Source organism: Coenobita brevimanus, chromosome 78 (genome assembly GCF_032717465.1).
Source record: "Coenobita brevimanus isolate Jiangsu-jjx chromosome 78, ASM3271746v2, whole genome shotgun sequence".
Taxonomy (NCBI): domain Eukaryota; kingdom Metazoa; phylum Arthropoda; class Malacostraca; order Decapoda; family Coenobitidae; genus Coenobita; species Coenobita brevimanus.
The window spans coordinates 20341090-20363124 of NC_137031.1; the positions used below are offsets into that span (position 1 = coordinate 20341090).

A 22035-nucleotide genomic window follows, 5' to 3' on the forward strand; every position below is an offset into this window, starting at 1 on the left:
CGACATGGCGGCTATTTGTTTGTGACCACCCCTTACGGGATTAAGGCGTCTTGCAGTGGATAGATAGATAGATAGATTGTATTACAATGGCATCATTATCGATGTACAGTACAGAACTGCGTAATGTAAATTGTTATGATGAAATTTTATTGTACTCATTACTATACAACTGTAATTAATATTTAGGTTATATTACAGACTGAATGTCTAGTACAGTTAATATTGTGAAGACAATAAAGTACCATACGGCTAACAGTTGCGTATTTCATCATAACTTACTAAATCATTATGTAGGTTGTGCATGTTTGTATAGTAAACTGATGAATAATTTTCATAGCTATTCAGCTCATCATAATGTAGGTCCTGTTTTGCTGTTCTCATTTCACGCAGTATGGCTTGTATTTCGGTAACAATATAGGCTTTGTTATTCACTTTTTGTATACGCCGCCCATGATTGTTGGAATTTGTACAATACAAATGGAATCACAGCACAAACTATGTCACAATTATTTTTTTCCCACAAGGTTGCAAGAATGGCATCCACAAGCAGACTCTGTGGTTCTGCAGGTGCACCTAGACTTGTCATTATTGGTGACAAAATGAATCACAGATTATGACTGTTTGCTGCAATAATAAAGAATATTAGGGATACTGTAGAGGCAGTAGTCTTCCATTCAGACGAAAAGCTATGGTGATGTTATCACCATAGCTCTCCGTTTGAAAGTGGTGGTAGTGTCGCATAGGCGTTGCCAGCTGTACGACAAAGGCCAAGAATGCAAAGGTGACATAGAGGGATAGGGAATGGCCAAAGATTTCCAAATGGAATGGACTGTAGATATCAGATTTTTTTTTTTCTTTTTTATATAAGTTTCCTCGGTTCATTGTGCCTCATATGCTACATTTAACATTCAAAAGTCGGCACTATGATTGGCCAACTTGAAAGCAAGGTTTGGCCCAAGTCCGTGACTTGATCCTGACTTTGTGAAATCAGACTTGAGCCTCGATTCTACATATGGCTGGTTCAAACAGGTTGAGGCCGACTTAAGTAAGCCGTTAGCCTGGGTCTGAGACTGTCCCAAGCCCGACTTCCAAGTTCCAAGTCCGACTGAAGCCTCGTTCTAGCATTTGGGCCCAAGTCATACAAACGTATGAGCATAAACCCGCATCATTAGTCAAAGCATGCCATACATAGAGCGCCATAAGACAAAATATACCAGTTACATTCTTAATTCCAACACCATTATCAAATATACTCTTTTCAGCTTAACTTGGTACAGATTTTCGTCGTTTTGCAGCCCTCTCTCTCTCTCTCTCTCTCTCTCTCTCTCTCTCTCTCTCTCTCTCTCTCTCCAAAGCTTATTGATAGAAACAGGATGCTACGGCTCTACATCCCTCCCACAGGGTTTCTTTGTGACTAGCATCGTATCCTAATGTTACTGTTTTGTTACAATTCAGCATTTAATATGGAGAGTTGCTGATTTATGTGTCCAGGTAAAGTGAAAAGAGTACACCACATTAGCAGACTCTCACAATATGAAACAGTACACAAGGGGTCGGCAACCTAGGGCCCGTGGGTCTGACCCGGTCTGTAAACCATATCTGACCGGCCCACCAGCATGCTCCACAAATTAATGAAAATATCCCCCTTTATCAATTTTTCAGTAAGTGAAAACATATGCAACTTTACGCTGTTGCAACCCTCCATCTGACCAAGCACCCCCCCCCAGACCTCTCTAAGTCTGTTCATTTAAAGGTGGGCGTAAGGAGAACGCCTTGAGGACACATAACCTGGACCCTTCACATTTCTTGCGCAGGTCACTTTGAAATCTCTGGATTTTTTTTTTTTTTACTTAATCATTATTAAAAAAAAAAAACTACTTAAGACAGCATTCTACCCATCAAAACGCACCAGTTCACTATAAGACACATAGCTATGTGAAATTTCATGACTCTATAGTAAATACTTTCTGAGTTCTCGCCCGGAAACGAAATCTCTGCGCCCGGCCAACCGGCCTGCCTCCCAGCTCAACGGATGGACACCTGTTGATCAGCATTGCCGGAAATCTGCATTCTTTCTGACGTCATTTTTCCACACGTTCTCGTTTAGTGGCCAAAATGATAGAAAATTTGATGTTTGTACAACTAAAATGATGTATGTTACACACGATAATTGCAAGAGTAGCTCTGAATAATGAATTTCAACATATGCTGATTGATGTGCACGGATGTTAAATGGCTAATATACCAAAATAAATCATTATTACATGCTGAAAAGTAACGAAACAAGAGACATTCACATCTAAAAGATAATAAAAAGAAACTAACGACTTTTACATTTATTAGTCCATCCCTGCACGATACATGAATCGGGTTATTCACAGTCAGTAACAAAATAGCTGTTCTGGCGTTCCTATTATAGATCATAATTATATAACCTAATCCGTGAAGTCATTGCTGGCCATCATACTATGCCAAACTCGTTTGCAGTTCAACTATACAGGATTTACTTAGAAATACTTTTGCTGTCCCTCAGCACTTTTAACTATGACTGCAAGCGTTTAGCATTTGCCTTGTAAATAATTTACTAAATAATATATTTGCAACGATACTGCTGACCGAGTGCAGAGTGACAATGGTCCACGATGCATTCTTCCTTGTTTTAAATGAGTATTATGCACAAACGATACATTTTCAATCGCTTCACACTGATAGATATAAATAACAATATAGGTTAATGTGCCTTAACCATGTCAGAATCTCATTTATAGCACAAAAACAGCATGGATGGGTAGCGTGGAAATTTTCGGCACTGGTGTGGAAAGACTTCCGTCTCTCCCATATCTAGGTCCGTCATTCATTTGTTTTTCCACATTAGTAGACAATTTCAACGAAACGACAACTCTGCCATTGATCCCAGTGATAACAACACCCTCTTCTGACTTTGTCAGGTGGAGTGTAGAAACAGTAAGTTTTACTGGCTCTTAATCAATATGGCAAACACTGTTTATTTGTTCGAAAAAGTGTGTATTCGAACTCACTTGAACTCAGAGTAGGAGGCTGTGACGTTCTGTATCCAGCGCTCGGTGATGATTTTTTTTTTTTAATTAAGGTTATTTCTATTATTTCTAATGCATTAATATCATGAAAATAGTATTAAGTATAATTTTTAGGAAATACTTTGAATATTTCAACTACACACACACACACACACACACACACACACACACACACACACACACACACACACACACACACATATATATATATATATATATATATATATATATTTATATTTATATTAGTGCTGTCTTCTTCCTTAGCCTTTATCATTCTTTTTCTGTGCCTGCCCTCCTCTCTTCCTATTTCTCCCACCTTCTTATTGCTTTTCTTTCCTTTGCAGGTGGCTTTACATTGAGTGACAAGCCAAATGGTTTCCTGTAAGCCAAGAAACCATTTACGACGCTGGGTGGTAACCATATAACCAAACCAGACGTGCTCCCTACGTGTCAACAAGTGGGTTGGTGGAGGGTTTGTGCCCCTCTCTGTAAAACAAATAACTCAAAGTCAAATGGCTACCCCTTACGGGATTATGGTGTCTGGCAAAATATATATATATATATATATATATATATATATATATATATATATATATATATATATATATATATATATATAATAACAGAGCAGAGCAAGGAAAAACAAATGAATAAAAATAAATAATCCATACACCAGATTACTGGTGTCCTCTGTTCATAAAATATCTGTAACAGTTTGACTTGAACAGCTGTAGGTTGACGTTTGGAGGGGGAAACAACTCTAGGGAAGCGAGTTCCAAAGAGATGCAGTTCGAGGAATGAAAGAATTCTGATAGGCAGAAGTTCTGCAATATGGCTGAGTGACGTTCCAGTCATGAGTGCTACCAGATGCCCATGTAGCACGTGGGAAGGCAAGGAGAGGTGGAACAATGGTCGCAACTTCGTCTGAGCATTTACCATGAAAATATCTGTAAAATAATGCAAAGAAGGCAACATTCCTTCTTACCTGTAGGGGAGGTAGTTTATTTATAATAGCAGAGTTGTTAATAATTCCAATAGCTTTGTTCTGAATTTTGTCTAGTTGTTTTAATGCAACCTCTCCACATCCATTGCACAAGGGTGAGCAGTATTCAAGCTGAGAGTGCACATGGCTGTTATAAATAATAGCTAACTGCTCGTCAGTGAAGAAGTTACGGACTCTGTACAATCATCCAAGTTTCTTTGAGGCGGTTTTAGCAAGTGATCTGACATGAGAGGTCCAGCTGAGGGCACTGTTAAGTGAGACGCCAAGAATTTCAGCACTTTTGGAGATGGGATTATTAGCTGCATTGAAGGTAATATATGATTCTGGCAATATCTGTCTATCAGTAAATTGTATATACTGTATTACTAACATTATATGAGACAAGGTTGCTTTGTTCCCATTCATTGATTATAGATAAGTCTTCATTTATGGAGATGGCTGTACTGAGTTAAGATATTAGACTTTGTATATGGATGTCTGAATGTGAATGAACTATGAAGTGTTGAGTCATCTGCATATGAATGGATGGGGTTGCTGGTAACAGATAAGAGATCATTAATATGAACCAGGATAAGGGTTGGGGCCAGAACTGATCCCTGCAGCACGCTGGCGTTAATTGAGTGGAAATTGGAATATACATCATCTACCCTTACTCTTATTTTCTGTCACTGAGTTACGAGGAAATCAAAGGAACAAATGACGTTAGTCCATGGCAAGGGAGTTTGGACAGCAGGGAACGGTGCCATACTCTGTAGAAAGCTTTAGAAATATCAAGGGCTATTGCTTGAGTTTCTCCATGTTTCAGTGAAAGTTATTTATTTATTTATTTTTAAAAATAATTGAACAGAGGAAGGAAAAACAAATGAATAAAACAAAATCCATACACTAGAATACTGGCGTCCTCCATTCATAAAATACCTGTAACAGTTGGACTTGAACAGCTGTAGGTTGAAGTTTGGGGGGAAACAACTCCGGGGAAGCGAGTTCCAGCGAGATGCAGTTCGGAGAATAAAAGAATTCTGATAGGCAAAAGTTCTGCGATACTTTTCTAATGCATTTATTTTATATAAATTTTACGCAAAATAATATTAGGAAAAATGCTTTGAATAATTGTTGTTCTTATTAACGAGTATACTTCTTCTTTCTCAATACATCTCTTCTCACTTTTATGTGGGTTCGATGTGTCTGACTGCTTTCCTCCACCTAGTCCGGTCATACACATTATCTCTGACAGCTCTTTTTCTCTCAAATCCTCCCTTACGTTGTCCATCCACCTCCGATTCGATCTTCCTCTCCTTCTCCTACCCTGCACCTCCATCCATCACTCTTCTCCCCACATACATAATTATGTCTCGTCGCTCCTCATCACGTGGACGTACCACTCCAGTCGTCTTCCATGTTCTTTCCTAGCTATCTCCACTACCTTCGTAGTTCCTCCTATTCTTTCATTCCTGATCTTATCCATTTTAGTTGCTCCACACATCCATCTAAGCATCTTCATCTCCGCAACATCCAACGTCTCCTGAGCTTTCTTCGCTGGTCGTGTTTCAGTCCCATACACCATTGCTGGGCTCACTGCCGTCTTGTATCCTCTTCCCTTGACCTTTACACTTATTCTACCATTACACAGAACTCCCAACATCTTTTTCCAGTTATTCCACCCTGACTGGAGTCTGTGTGTCATCCTAGCGTCTAGATATTCTTCCTCGGCCACCGTCTTATAAAATCATTATCACCATCATCATTATCATTATTATTATTATTATTATTATTGGAGGAAGAGGGTGTAGTCTTTAACAAAATAAAAATATGTGGCCCACCAGCTGAGTCAGAGCAGTTCCGGGCCCCAGTCCATCAAAGGTTGTCGACCCCTGCAGTAGGCTACACCGTCAGAGAGAGAGAGAGAGAGAGAGAGAGATCGCAGTTCGTTTTGTATTGAAGGTGCTATCTTCATACAGTTCTTCCTTAGCAATTTATTTTGCATGTTACGCCTTCACATTTTCTTGTACATTATTTATACCATTAATATCACTACAATTTCCACAGTGTTCAGAATAAGTTGCTAAGAAGTAGGTATAACGAAGCCTCCTGTGCTACTTATATTACACACCACTTAAAGCCACTACGAAACTTATATACCTCCTTACGTGTGCCTTACAAACAGCAGTAGTAAAATATAAGTAGGTAGAGGCAACACAGCACTCAGCATAGTGACAGGCGCTTAAATATATGACTAAAAATTCTTTCTATATTTCAATTTGAGTCTCAATATTTTCATCAGTTTTTCAAGGCTCATTAGGTTTCGTAACTCTTTTCGTTTGCTAGTTATTTTGCTGAGGGCACAATAACAATTGTCCTCAAAGGTATATTATCGCTTAAACATCTACATAGTTTGCATTATTAACATACAAGAAGGTGATGGCGTTCAGTATGCTGAATAGTCTTTAATACTGTATTGTATGTTAAGTATAGTTTTAACACTGAACTAGTTTGAAATAATAATATACAGAAAATACTGGTGTGTAATATCCATAACAAATATCTAAATTAGTCCTAATATTGTCTTGTAGCTGTCAAATAATGTTTCAATAGTACTTCGTTTGCACAAATAATAATAATAATAATAATAATAATAATAATAATAATAATAATAATAAGGCCCAATATGCAGAAAAATCACCTTAGGAGGAGACATCACGAAATTTCTAAAGCCACTGAAAATGCGATGCTCGATGTCCTCTTACTAGGGATCTTCGTCCTTCATGTAACGTTGTCTTACAATACAAATCTTGCTCTCACGTTTCCTTCAATAGAAATCTTCCTCCTTCACCGAACGTTTCCTGTAAATTTCAATCTTGCTCTCGCGTTTACTTCATCATAAATCTTCCTCCTTCATTTAACGTTTCCTAAAAATGCAAATCTTGTTCTCTCAAAATCTCCTCTTCAGTATTAATCTTCCTCCTTCATCTAACGTGTGCTAGAAATAAAAACCTTGCCCTCAAAACCTTTCCTAAAATCTCCATCCTAACTTATCCATACGCGCTCCCTCTGAGCCGTATTGTAGGTAGCATAGGAGGCTTTGTAGCACCTCTTCCTTAACGATTTATGCTGCATACTATGCTTAACATTCTCTTTTATGGCACTTATTTCCCTTTAACGTTAGCATATTTACCTACATAACACATAACGCGGTACTCAGGTTTAATGTGCAGAATGAATCGCTAAGGAATGGATGTTAGGAAATCGCCAGTGCCACTTACAACACGACACGGATACAAAGCCTGTCATTGAATCCTCAGACAACACAGGGTGTGCTGTGAAGCGTGTGTCAGATTGCAGTAGCTTGAACTAATTTGGGGTAAGGGATGCCATTATGTTTGTGTAAAATTTTCAACCATTATGAAGCTGCATTACTGAAAACCTGAAGGGTAAAAATGGTATTCCGTACAATTACCCCATAAGGTCTTCAGTACTTGAACTGGATGACTGACTTGGATACATAATGGTTTTGCATAATTATATTACCTTAAGTTGGCCAGGTCTCGCCTCCTGAAATCTGACACACGCTTAACTACACATCCCATACACACTGGCCGGAAGCGACACTTCCATAAAGTACCGTACACTTGAGAGCCGTAGGAGAAGTTATGGCTCAACCGTCAACACTGTTTAGTAAAATGTTCACATGATGCCGGAAAAAAGTATGCCCCAAACACAACAACGGGACATATTATGGCGGCCATAAAGATAAGATGGACACGTATGGAAAGCTGAGACGAGCAATTAAGAACAAGAACACTGATATATATACTGTATATTATTTTGGGGGTCATTCAGTATTTATAAACACTTCCAGCTTTATCCTTGGCGGATTTGTCCACAACCTAAGCTGTCTGCAGAGTGCGGCTGCTTTGCTTCAAAACTTAATTTTATTATTATTTATTTATTGGTTTTATACTTTGCTGTTGTGGCCCCAGGCTCATACGGACTCAATGAAATGCAGGATGAAATTGCCCTTCCCTAGTTTACCATCCTCTTTTCGGAAAACAGGGAGGGAGTTGTGGGCCGTTTGTGTAACCAAGTGGCAGTCACATCATTATTTCGATGTTCCCACGTAAAGGCGTCCCCCTCTAGCATCCCTGGTCTTGTTTAAGCTGTGCTGGCAATGTTTACTGCACTGGAACTTTACTGGTTTTCATTAGTTTCTTTGTATGAATATTTTTTTTTTTCCAGTCTGCTAATAACATGGAGATGCCAGGTTGTGTATTGTCTTTCATTTACCGTATATTTTTTGTTTGCTTCCATTCAGAGATTATGGGGTGAGGCCTAGTCTAAGGTAAGCCACCTCTAGAGCCTCACACATGCCACATATTCTTCTTTCTCAGGCTAAGGCAGTTAATTATATTCCATCCCAAATTAGAATTGGAGTCGGTCATGACTCACACCCTTCCACACTTACCAATTCTCCCCCAGTCTAACTGTAGTCACTCTAGCTAATATCATTTCAAATTAGACTTACTGTGTCAGGTGATGGAGTCAGAGTAAGAGAGCATAGACAGGTATGAAAGAGTGTGAGTCGTGGTCGAATTATTCTTCTGATTGGATACATAACAGCTGGTTCAGATGAATTATGGCCCACTTTTTAAATAATTTCAAACCCTCCTGAACAACTGAATACACTAACAATAAAATTTCCCCTAACTAACCCTCCTTGCTTCTAAATAATTAATTCGCAATATTTCATTTGGTTTATCACACTATTTTCAGGTTTCCCTCTCCTACCACAGCTATCATGTTATATCTGAGCTAGCCAAAGAACCACTTCAGGCTACAAGAGACTCGTTTACAGTGGGCTCTGTCTTTGGATATAAATATTCTGTTAATCTGTAACCAGTCTCCTATAACTTGTAAGTGAACGAGAGGCTGTATGGCTGCCTGAGATGGGGCCTTATGAATCTGACTACATACACGGTGCTTCATGTAGTTCACAACCCAATTCTCACGTGTTATGGGGACGGATCAGCTAACGTTACCCAGTGTGTGTGTATCCTGCATTATTTTCTACATCGCAAAGTCATTTTTGTGCATTATATTCACGGCTTTTGTCTATTCACTGATTGAAATTCATATTTAAAAAAAAAAATCGTTTTTAAAATGTCTTCATTCATCACAAAAGTAGACTAAGCCGTACCTGGAACACACATTATTGGAGAGCTCATTAAACGAAACACGCTATATAGTATATAATGGATGGTGCCATCCCGTACCCATGAAAAACATTTTATAATCCTCCAATAATTGTTTTCATTTCATTCCATCTTTCGCATATAAAATAATATTAATTTCCTTAGCACGATATATTTCGGAAGAGGGTATATCACACACGGCTGAAAAATGAGTCATGTGATTATGTCCACTGCATGATTAGAATAATACTTGCGCTATTGAAACTGGATGCCCGAAAACTTCTTCAGTAGATTCCATGCAAGACTTTTCAGATGTGTGACATAAAATGTGGCAACTTTGCAATGTAACAGCCGCACGTCATCGCATAAGTGTAATGTAAATCTTGAATGACCCCTCATGCAAAAGGCAACAACTGTGATTTATATTGCACACATAAATGTATATGTATGGGCAAAATAAAATGTCTTTTTAGTTACATTCTTAGCCTTCAAAATCGACTCACGAGAAAGTGAGCAAGATTTTTATTCCATTATTCCCAAATATCACTCCCTGAACCTTCACACCCACCCTCAGAAAGAAGGAAAATAACAGTTTATTTTTTAATATCATCACATCCTAGAAAAAGTTGTTGATCCCTTCAGCCTGATGACGTATCATTTTTTTATTCTCACAGTTTCTAGACGATTATATTCACCTCAGGAGAGGCTTTTCGAAGTGAAGTGGTTAGATAGAGCCTTCATCAACTCCTTTACAGTTAACGGGTCATCCAAAATTGAACAAAATCGTCCGGCAGTAGCAACAACAAGATTGGATAATACGTCAATGAACTGAAGGGATTACAGTATGACTAGTATAAGTGTTTTTCTTTCTGCGATGAATGGCAGAATTTTAAAGACAGGAGAAAGTACGCATAATCTGTGCTCGACGGCAGATGAGCTGGTTAATGTAGTGTTTATACCATACAATATGTGATATAATTCACATGACGTAGAAAGTCACACGCTACTTCTATAACCTGGAACTGTATATACTGTACTGTCTTCATAAGTAAGGTGTCCATGATACGATGTACTAACTTCAAGAGGTAATTCTTATGCTGATTTTGAGGATATCAACATGGGTCCAGCTCTCCGTCGCTACAGAGCTACAATTAGTATGGGTGAATTATGAGGGACATCATCTTCTTCCAAAAGTCCACCAGGAATTGTAGTGTCATATCGCTAGTACATCAAGTCCTAAGACACCCTCTGTGTGTGTGTGTGTGTGTGTGTGTGTGTGTGTGTGTGTGTGTGTGTGTGTGTGTGTGTGTGTGAATTACAGTTTCTACATATTGTCTGTAGGACCCACAGGAAGATAAAAATTGTTTGAAACGTGTGGAAACACGCCATTACAGCAACACCCAGTAACTCTGTGGAAACCGTCTCCAAGAAAGTCACAAAAATAGTTATCCTTGTGTTTTCTTATGTATAAAGTTCTTTGGTGGTGCCACAGAGAGGTCTAGGGTCAGTTCCTGGTCCGTTATGGGGTGCATCTGTTAGAGTATATTTTCTTTGTTTAGTCACTGTTTCTGTCCTCTTCGCTTACGGTTATATAACCATTTCTTTTTCATAATGCTGTAGAATCACCCTATTCAGCAGTTTAGCTACATAGTTAAATAACCGTTTCCATTATTCTGTATGTACTTTAACAAGTTTCTGTTTTATTACCGTATGTAGTATATCGTTGTTTCACTCATTTTCGCAACTGTATCTAGTGAAATAACAATTTCTTTCTGTTTGATGTAAACTGTCCCAAATTACTTGTTTTCCTGGCAAAACTCACCTGTTCTTACCAAAGAAAAACATCAAGAGTCAAAGTCATTCAATGTTACATACGGGTATGAAAATCCAGAGAAAGGATATATATATATATATATATATATATATATATATATATATATATATATATATATATGAGTAATAAACAGTACACAATTCCGTCCCCAGAGGTACAAAAGTAATTCCAAAAACATCAGCACTTTTATCTTTGTTGTGATGGAAGCACGGCGTGTCCAGGGGCTATAGTTATTTCCACATAATTAAGATCTTTTTTAGCACCTCTTCTCAAAGATTTACTTTAACATACAGTATTTCATCCTTATGTTCTCTAATGAATTATTTTTAATATCTAAATAAAAATACAGTTTGCATATAACAGACGAGAATATAAACACACCGTAAGTAAAAAAAAAACAGAAAAAAAAAAAAACAGGATGAAGTGCTAGAAAGTCAAAAGAAAATGTGGTCCGTATTTTAAGTGGCACAGTGGACAACGTTCCACCCCTCTCATAGAGATTTATTTTGTAAAGAACACCTTAACATTCTATTCAATGTCTTTCTTTTAATATCGAGATAATTTGTATCAGTGACATACAAGAGGATACTGCAATGCAATGTTCAAAATAAATCGCAAAGAAAGAGATATTACTAATCTCCAAAGCCACTTATGGAATACCACCCTATTGCCTTAAGTGAGACCTGGCAGTAACAGGGCCAGATTCACTTACAAACTGACAATTAATTCCCACTTGTAACTGGAAGCTGATTTTGCAGGAAAAAGGATAGAGAAGGCGTGATTCTGGCCGCCTATCTTTGTCCTTCGTGCACAGACAAATCCAGGTTGCTACACGGACTGATCGTAAGTTTGTTTGTGAATCTGGACCCAGTGCCACCCGCCAGCAGACAGACCTGCCTCATCTACTGGCCACACCTGCAGGAGCTGAAGGTGCCAGGCGAAGGAAGCTGGTGCGTCTTGGGAAGATGTTGATGGAAAGTTCTAAGGGCAGGTGTGGGATGCAGGGCTGGTGCGGGTGTGGGATGCAAGGCTGGTGCAGGTGTGGGATGCAGGGCCGGTGCAGGTGCGAGATGCAAGGCTGGTGCATGTGTAGGATGCAAGGCTGGTGCAGGTGTGGGATGCAAGGCTGGTGCAGGTGTGGGATGCAAGGCTGGTGCATGTGTGGGATGCAAAGCTGGTGCAGGTGTGGGATGCAAAGCTGGTGCAGGTGTGGGATGCAAAGCTGGTGCAGGTGTGGGATGCGAGGCTGGTGCAGGTGCGAGATGCAAGGCTGGTACAGGTGTGGGATGCAAAGCTGGTGCAGGTGTGGGATGCGAGGCTGGTGCAGGTGCGAGATGCAGGGCTGGTACAGGTGTGGGATGCAGGGCTTTAGCAGGTGTGGTGTTGGGGCTGCTGAGGGCTGGGATGGCACAGGGGGTGGCCTAGGGACGCCTTCAGGAAATCTTAGTCAGGGAGCAATTGACAGCATCAGGGCCAATGCAGCAGGCAAGGAGACCAAGGTAGGCCTGGCGGTACTTCGAGGACATGACCACATAGATAAAGGGGTTGATGCAAGTGGTAAGGTAGACTAATAGTAACCCCAGGATGTTCAACACAGGGTTGTCATCCTTGCTGAACGTCTTCACCAGCGTGATGGGGAGGTAACATGCCACAAAGGACAGGAAGATCACCAGAATCATCTTCAGCAATCGCCGGTCCTTCGGGCTTAATGCAGTCTGCCGAGTCAGCAGTGATCCCTTCCGAGCCCTGCGAAATGTCCCACGCATCTGTGGTAACGCTCCCTCTGCTGATTTGTTTGACTGCTGCCGCCCCTCCCCATCAGCCCCATCTGAAGTGAGTGAGTCTGGGGCATCTGGTGGATATATTCTGATGGGTGAGGCCACCACCGCCCCCTCTCCCAAAGCATGGCCAGACAGCCCATTGACCTCAGGCCTGAGCAGATTTGCGCTCACCGCTGGGGAAGGTGACCGACCTTTGCCATCCCCGTAACTGTTGACTGGGTGGGTGAGGGTGGCACCGACTTCCAGGATCTCCACCCTGACGGAGTTTGAGCTGCAGGAGAGCTTAACCAGCGTTTCTACCTGCAGAGGCTCGCTTGGTGTGTGCACCCCTGCCTCACCCTCCTCCTGTAAGTCCGTATTCCCCTCATCTTCCATACCCAGCTTTTCCCCTTCCTCCGGCTTTCTGCAGCCAGTTGGTTTGCTATTGGCGGTGATGATGCTCAGTCCATGGGAATGGCTTCTTTTGTCGGCACAGTGCACGATACAGAAAATCCTGGCGTAGCAGACACAGATGGCCACGCATGGAAGCACGAACGCAAACACAAAGAGGAATTCTTTCGGTGAGCGTCCAGCAGTATCCGGCAGGATGGTGCACGAGCCAATGGTGGGGTCCAAGCCAAAAGTCCCCCATATCTTCAAGACGGTGGGCATCAGAGCTCCAAAGGCTCCAACCCACGTCGATACCACCATCAGTGCCAATAACGTCCGCGTGTACAACCTGAAACGGTAAGGGTGTTGTCAGTAGTGGTGGTAATAATGACATAGCACTAACGGTAAGGGTGTTGTCAGTGGTGGTGGTAATAATGGCATAGCACTAACGGTAAGGGTGTTGTCAGTAGTGGTGGTAATAATGGCATAGTACTAACGGTAAGGGTGTTGTCAGTAGTGATGGTAATAATGGCATAGCACTAACGGTAAGGGTGTTGTCAGTAGTGGTGGTAATAATGGCATAGCACTAACGGTAAGAGTGTTGTCAGTAGTGGTGGTAATAATGGCATAGCACTGACGGTAAGGGTGTTGTCAGTAGTGGTGGTAATAATGGCATAGCACTGACGGTAAGGGTGTTGTCAGTAGTGATGGTAATAATGGCATAGCACTCAACGGTAAGGTTGTTGTCAGTAGTGGTGGTAATAATGGCATAGCACTAACGGTAAGGGTGTTGTCAGTAGTGGTGGTAATAATGGCATAGCACTAACGGTAAGGGTGTTAAGTCAGTAGTGGTGGTAATAATGGCATAGCACTGACGGTAAGGGTGTTGTCAGTAGTGGTGGTAATAATGGCATAGCACTGATTTGGTAAGGGTGTTAAGTCAGCAGTGGCAGTGGTGTTGGTAATGATGGTTTCTGGCAACGTTGGGAAAACATCTTTTTCTTCTTGCCACATTGTGGGATTTCTTTTGTATAGTATTTCTTGTTCATGATAGTGTGACTCTTCAGCTGACGTTTCAATTCTAACCTGACGGGGAAACCCTCAGCTATAGATCCCATGTAAATAGGCTTGTGGGTGATTTTGACAAGTAAGTAAGAGAAGATTTATTCCTATCTTTATAACTGAGGTCTGATCAAAATTCATGCAACCACAATTTACATAAAAGTCCTGAGAATGGCTCCGCTCCATCCAGAGGAGATCAGTACCAATTTTGGTGAGCATACAGCACGGGTTTGCAGCAGTATCAGCGGCAGAAGTGCATGGTGATGAGTGTGAATTACCATATAACAGACATCTCTCTCTCTCTCTCTCTCTCTCTCTCTCTCTCTCTCTCTCTCTCCACCGACCCTTGATATCACATTCAAGCCAGTGTTGCGTTACAGTTTGTGGGAAATGTTGACCTGACACCGCCTCTGTACCCGTTGAGAGAGAGAGAGAGAGAGAGAGAGAGAGAGAGAGAGAGACTGCTTCATGAGACTGGTCATAATAAATTGCTCCTTGTTGTAATGCTGGTGATTATATATAAACTATTTATTTACAGTATCTTTCTCTCTATCTACCTTTATGTATCTGTCTATCTCAGTGTTCCCGTAGTTTGTGTATTGGTGTATTAATTCTACCTTTTCCCTTTGTATGTGGCGGCAATAATCTATGCTGTTACGCTGACATAAACACTTTTTAATTATTTCCTGCCATTCATTCACCCCTCCGCCATCCTGCCTGTGAGCTAAGGGAACCAGGATGACCCTTACTAACGTGTCACAGAACACAACTTTGATGGCTATATTTTAAGTGGCTTTCAAAATCTCGTAAAACCTGCTTCTTAGCGACTTACGCATACTACACTTTACTTTTCTGAAGCATGTATCAGCAACGTCCAGCGGGATAAAAAGTTATAAAAGTAAAAACAAATCGCCAAGTATATCCCAGAATAGAAATATGGCCCAAAATTTAATGCCTCCCCTCGCTGATGCAATACAGAAGACGGCTTGAAGGCATGTATTCTCAGTAGTTTTAGGGACATCGAAACGCCTGTTCATTTGCGATTTATTCAGTGGACCACATCTCAGTTTAATCTTATGTGTTATTAATGCAAACTATGTCGATAATAAAATGATATAAATGCAAAAAAAATGTTAACGTGTAATATACCACATAAATCGGCGAGGAAGATGTGCTATAGGGTGTCCTGTGCCACATACGCGTATGCAGAAGAAAGATAAGGAGTATTATACAAAATAAATCGCTAATAATGAGGTGTTACGAGGCGTGCTCTGCCACCCACTGCCTTTGCCCACCTGTGATAGAGTTTGGGGTGTGCGATCATGACGTATCTGTTGATGGTGATGGCCAGGACGGTAAAGACGGACACGGCCACCAGTCCGTAGCGAAGGAAGGGGAACAGCATGCACAGGAAGCCCGTGTGTACCCAGGCGCGGTGCACGAACAGCGAGGCGGCCAGGGGCAGGTTGAACACTCCCAGCATCAGGTCTGACAGGGTTAAGTTGACGATGAACACAGCAGTGGCGTTGTGCACCTGGAAAGAGAGAAAGAGAGAGTTAGAGCTGAAAAGAGAGATAGAGAGTTAGAATTGCAGTATGAGTAAAGAGAAAATGTGGGAGAAAAATACGAGTCAAGCATTAGGTCAGGACAGGCGCAAGGGTGATGATGAACACAACACGACCATGGCATTGTCGTGCCATCTATCTATCTATCTATCTATCTATATACTAAAATTCCCATTGTTTATCTGTTTGTCAGCTCAAAATAGCCGAAACAGTGCATTACAGCGCAACAATTTTTAAATCAATGTGCCTAAAATGCGTTAATTTAAAGAATAAGTTAAAAAAAACACGGGTGCATCGGCCACCGGTTACCAAAAAATGTTGTTCAGTAACACACGTTCATATCCTATATTACACGGTAAATGAGGCAGGGCATTTCCGTGGAGTTTAATGTTTCTGAAGGAAGCGAGAGAGAGAGAGAGAGAGAGAGAGAGAGAAGAATATATGAGTCAAACACTAGGTCAGATAGGGTCAAGTTGTTAATGACGACAGTGTTTGCGTTGTGGGCCTGAACAGACAGACAGCATTAGAGCCATATAGCGTATTAGGAGTGTTTAATAGAAAGGCGAGTGACTGTTCTCTATTTATTCCATCTTGGACTAAAACTGCCATCTTTCCACCCTCAATGCTGACTTGTAACAAACATGAACACTGGAGTATGATGCTAGTCACGAATAGGGAAAAGATGTAGATCCATAGCACTGTCTGTCTCTCACTTAGCTACGTGTATTAAGCTGCAAAAGGATGAAAATCTGGAACACGTCCAGGTGAAAGAACTATACCCACTCTCCCTCACTAGCACTCCCTTCCCAAATCTGCCTCACTCTCCCCCTTCCTCGGTAATCCCCACTCACCCTCACCCTTCCCCTCTGACACAAAGCCATAATAACCTAAATGCCAGTCCAGACTTTAACACTGGCAGGCAGGAACGTGGGAGTAAGGTAACAAACAATGTTTTCAAAAGGTTATTTCTTCTTCTTCTTCTACTACTCCTCTTCCTTTTCCTCCTCCTCTTCCTTCTTCTTCTCCTTCTCCTCCTCCTCCTTATCCTCCTCTACCTTTTTCAGCTCCTCCTCCTCCTTGTTTTTTTTTTTCTTCTTCTCCTCGGCACTCAAACTTTAAGCCGTGGCATCAAACAAAAATAGCATGATATATACAGTAATGAAAACGAAGGTCATATTCTGAGTGACTTGGGAGATACGTAACACCCCTTCCTTAGCGATTTATTCTGTACATTACACCTCAATATCCTCTTGTATGTTAGTGACGCAAGCTGTGTCGACGTAACCCAGTACACTCCCATCATGTACTGGCTTTTTAAATTCCTGCTGTTTTGACTCCCGCTACCTTCACCTGCTATTACACAGCTCTAGAAGGGGTGTGTGGTTGTGAAGGTGCTGATGAAGATGAAGACTCGTATTGTTAGCGGTTAAAGAAGCTCCCTAACATTTTTCGTAAGCAATTTGGGTCGTTTATAATACTAGTGTGTGTTTCCATATCCAAGGGGTGGTTAGGGTTTATTGCTCAAGTATTGCCACTCAGGGATGAGTGAAGCTGGCCACTCTCATCTCAAATGTCAGGACCAGCTTGCCTAACCCCGGGCTCGTACGCTCCTCATGGGGCAACACAGGATTAGATGATGATGATGATGATGATGATGATGATGTGTATTTTTTTTTTTTTTTCAATAACAGAACAGAGGAACGAAAAGCAAATGAATAAAAGAAATAAAACATACACCTTATTACTGGTGTCCTCCGTTCATAAAAAATCTGTAACATTTGGACATGAACAGTCGCAAGGCTGAAATTCGTGGGGGAAACCATATGGGGGAAGCGAGTTCCAAAGAGGTGGAAATCGGAGAATAAATGAATTTTGATAGGGAGTAGTTTTTGGCAATATGGCAGTGTAAAAGTCCATTCATGAGCGCTACTAGATGGAGAGGTGACGCAATGGATGCAACGTCGTCTGAATTTGGTCATAAAAGTATCTGTAAAATAATGCAAGTGAGGCACCATTCCTTCTTACTTGTTGGGGAGGGTAGTTCATTTGTAATTGTGGGGTTGTTAATAATTCTAATAGCCATGTTCTGAATTTTTGTCCAGTTGTTTTTTGTGCAACCTCTCCACATCCATTCCACAAGGGTGAGCAAGAGTTCAAGCTGAGAGCGCACATCACTCTTATAAACTATAGTCAACTGTTTGTCAGTGAAGAAATTATGGACCCTGTACAATAATCCAAGTTTCTTTGAAGCGGTTTTAGCAAGTGATCTAACATGAGAGGTCCAGCTGAGGGCACTGTTAAATGAAACACCGAGAATTTCAATACTTTTTTTAGTGATAGGAATATTAGTAGCATTGAAGGTAGTAGCCTGTAAGAATCAGGCAATAGCTGTATTAGTAAACTGTATATATTTGGTTTTCCTAGTTTAAGTGAGACAATGCTGTGTTGTCCCCATTAAGTGATTTTAGAGAAGTCTTGATTTATGAAGATTGCTTTACTGAGTTATGAATTAGAGTAATTAAAGTTTGTGAATGGGTTTTTAAATGTAAATGAACTGTGGAGGATTAAGTCATCTGCATATGAATGAATGGGATTATGGGTGACAGGTAAGAGATCATTAACATGAATTAGGAATACCGGTAGAGTTGGAGCCAGGATTGATCCTTGTGGCACGCAGGCATTAATCGAGTGGAAATTGTAATTTATTTCATTTACTTTTGCTCTTATCTTTCTGTCGCTGAGATATGAGGAAATCAGAGGAACAAAAGATGATAGGCCATAGCACGTGAGTTTGGATATCAAGGAAACGGTGCCACACTCTGTCAAAAGCTTTAGAAATAATATCAAGGGCTACTGCATTGGTTTCTCCATGTTATCAGTCAGTTGGACTGATGGATGATATGAGTCAAGAGACTGAGTATAACAACAGTGGATCTTTTCTGTGAGGGGTAACATTATAATTTGCATAATTTCAATTTCCCAGAACTAGTAGTGATAAAATGTTGCATTTTTGTGTTGGAAATTCACAATCAGGTTCTACAAAATGTAGATTAAGCTTAAGCTCTTACCTACTTCAGTTTTGTGCTGAAATGTGTCAGTATTACTTACAATTGGCGATATAAATAATAACACTATAATTTCTGAACCTTTTCAGTTTAAAGCATCAAGAAATTACCGATTTGTATACATTCAACACAATTTTACAAAATTAACTCAAAGTCATCATGCCTTTCTTGCGTTACTTTTTGCCCATGAGTTCTCGGCTGACCACCTGACCACCGCTATAGTGATCTCTTCTGCCCTGACTATAAACATGGGCGGCAGCTTCAGTTGTCATCTTCACACATCTCTCCACCGACTGGGTGTGTGAAGGCCAGTCAGGAACAGCCATGGGTTTCTCCACAAATTCCTTGACCTGTAATGTTGTCGGGGGGGGGGGGGGTTCTGAGACTCCTGAAGTCCAGTCAGTAAGGTCCGAAAGTGAAGTCGCCTCAGTATTGATTGATAGTGTTTTTCTGGGGTCTTACCATGTACTCTAATTGGGTCATCGCAACTAATTCACCTTTAATCTGCAAGCAAAGGATTTGTCATAAGGTTAGTGACAAGTTGGTCAGTGTTTTTATTCCTGCTATATTGGTCTCGTCTCCCTGAGGATACAGTCCACATAACAGAGATCTCTGACAGTTGGTAACTCTGCCACAGGAGGGTCTCTCCCTTGGACCCCACCAGGTGTCTCAGATGAGTCCAAGCTTGCTTAGCCTTGTCTTTACCTGAGACATCTTTGTGGAAAGCTGAAGCTATGACACTGGTAGAAGTGCAGAGGTCATTAAAGACCTCTATACAAAACAAATCAACTCTTGCTCTGTCTCAGTAGCAATAAAAATGCATATAGCATTAAATACAGTTTATCCTCCTTCCTGGACAATATACCCACCCAAATGCCATGATCAGTATTTTCGTAACGTGTAAATTTACGTTTTTTTTTGTTTTTTTTTTGTTTTTTTTTGCAAAATTTCAACACAATGCCGAAGTAAGGTAAATTATCTGTGAGACAAAAATCAAACATATATTTGTGTTATCCGGATAAAAATCTACCATTTGGCCATGACTAGAATTTTTAAAGTCATTGATTTTGCCAAAATTGACATCCCTATTATTATTCACTCACTGTCACTTTTTTGTAACATAAACGCTTCCAATATCGCCATACTCTATATAAATAACGTAAAAACAACCCCAGCGCCATATCCAAAAATAAATTGCTAAGGAAGATGGTGTTAGGGAGTCTTCCTTACCCGACAAGAATACAGACCTAGTGCTCGTATTTCTCGGCGATTAAAGAAGCTAACACCTTTTCCTTAGCGGTTTATTTTTGGATGGGCATGGCTAATACAGTTTTATATGCTATTTATGGCAGAGTATGGCGATGTTAGGAGGGATTAATGCAACACGGAGCAGGGCGCCACGGTGTAATAAGCAAAATAAATCGCTTTGAAACAGGTGTTAGGAAGCTCCCTTAACCAACGAGGGTAACGGGTCTAAATGCAAACTCTCCAGTGAGAAAGCCTGCCTTTGCTTATTATGTGCTTATTATTAGTTAACAAGAATAACGTATTAAATACGTCATTGAACTGAAAGGGTTAAAATAACACGAGTAACGTAGAAAGTTAAGGTGTAATGCGGGAAATAAGTCGCCAAGGAAGAGGGGTTGCGAGGCCTCTAAAAAGGACCTGAAAGCTTAGTGTGATGATCCAAGACTTGTTGATGTACGGACACAGCCGTATTGTAGGCGGCAAAGGAGAGGCTACTTAACTCCTATTCCTTAATGACTTATTTTACAGCTTACTTGAGACCGTTCTCTTGTAGCTAAGGTATTGTTGTTGTTGCTATGTTATTGATGTTGTGTTGTTATGTTATTGATGTTCTGTTATTGGTGTTATGTTATGTTCTTGATATTACGTTATGAATGTTATGTTGTTACAGATGTAGCAGTAATAGTGTAGTTGTTCCCTAAGGCAGTATGGCCGAACAGCCCCGAGTCCCTAAGGAAGGTCATGGCAGAGACCGGGCTTTCCCACAGAGCTCTCAAGGGAGTGTATGTTGTGTTGTTGGCATAGGTGATTGTGTGCAATGCAGTCTTCCATAATGTGCTTAATAGTATGGGGTGCTGTGTTGCATCCTGGACATGCATCAGCGACGGAGTCATCCAGCCTCTTCTGGTAACTTACGAGGGATGGATGATGCCCATTATCTCAGCTTGGCCAGGTGGACCCTGTCCTCACGGGGAAGATAGGATTCGGAGGGGTGGATATCAGGAGGCCATGCATACAGCTGTGTGTTGTCTTCAAGTTACTGAATGGAGCGGCGAGTGATCTGAGTATGGATATGCTTCTGGAAGCTGGTCTGAGGCGGAGCGAGGGGGAAGGAGATGACAGTATTTGTGTATAATATTGTGTGCTGGGTGTTGTTTTGATTTTCCTTGGTGTGCGTGGGTGTGTTGCCATGTAGTGTAGTGGATGTTGTGGGTTTGTGTGGAGGCTGCAGAGAGAATTTGGGGGAGCCTCTCATGTCTAGGTGATCCTTGACTTAGAGGACTTTGGTTTCTTGGATGTAGGTGGTCTGTGTGGGTGTGGTGGTAGCTGTGCAGCCTGTGATTATTTGTGGGGCCTTTGTTCTGTATGGCCTTGTAGAGTGTTGCAGTGTGTTTTAGTGAGGTTAGAAGCCCAAGCAGGGCTTGCACTTAGTTTATCACTGAACGTATATATTGTTTGTATACTGTGGTGGTGGCTTCTTTGTTGTGTCTAAATGTTGTGTGGGCAAGTGACCTCAGGGCATTGAATCTTGGTGTTATTTTAATTTTAATGTTTGTGATGTGTTGTTTAAAAGACATTGATGTACTGCATGTTACACCAAGGATTTTGTGTGTGTGTGTGTGTGTGTGTGTGTGTGTGTGTGTGTGTGTGTGTGTGTGTGTGTGTGTGTGTGTGTGTGTGTGGTAGAGGAGTGTTGTTTGTGGTGAGGTGTGGAATGTGACTGTATTCTGCTGTCCAGTTTGTGAGAAGGGTCACTGTAGATTTGGCTGGGGCTATTTTGAGCCTGTTTGTGGTGAACCATTCGTGCAGTGTGTCGAGGGTAAGGTTGGAGGATGTGTGCAGCTGTGTTTGCGTTTTGGTGTACAT

At 41.0% G+C, this 22035-nt stretch overlaps 2 protein-coding genes across 2 annotated transcripts in view; both read right to left on the reverse strand.

Annotated features, from left to right (window-relative positions):
• Window positions 1–7643, reverse strand: part of LOC145408725 (uncharacterized) — a 46430-nt gene extending 38787 nt beyond the window's left edge. The window contains exon 1 of the mRNA XM_080279386.1: window positions 7585–7643. Within this exon, the coding sequence (XP_080135512.1) occupies window positions 7585–7643 (59 nt within the window). The remainder of the gene's footprint in view (window positions 1–7584) is intronic.
• A 4869-nt stretch (window positions 7644–12512) lies between these two features.
• On the reverse strand, window positions 12513–19635 carry LOC145408726 (G-protein coupled receptor moody-like). The gene is made up of 4 exons (XM_080279387.1): window positions 19627–19635; window positions 19125–19271; window positions 15587–15825; window positions 12513–13578 (listed from the first exon to the last, which is right to left on the reverse strand). The coding sequence occupies exons 1-4, from the start codon at window positions 19633–19635 to the stop codon at window positions 12513–12515; spliced, it is 1461 nt and encodes a 486-aa protein (XP_080135513.1).
• Window positions 19636–22035: the final 2400 nt, after the last annotated feature.

Excerpts from the sequence above, each read along its gene's own strand:
- LOC145408726 (XM_080279387.1), bottom strand. Across the intron at positions 15,826-19,124 it reads ACTATAGCGGTGGTCAGGTG|GTGCACAACGCCACTGCTGT; the intron begins GTCAGCCGAGAA and ends CTCTCTTTCCAG. Across the intron at positions 13,579-15,586 it reads CACCCCAAACTCTATCACAG|GTTGTACACGCGGACGTTAT; the intron begins GTGGGCAAAGGC and ends TTACCGTTTCAG.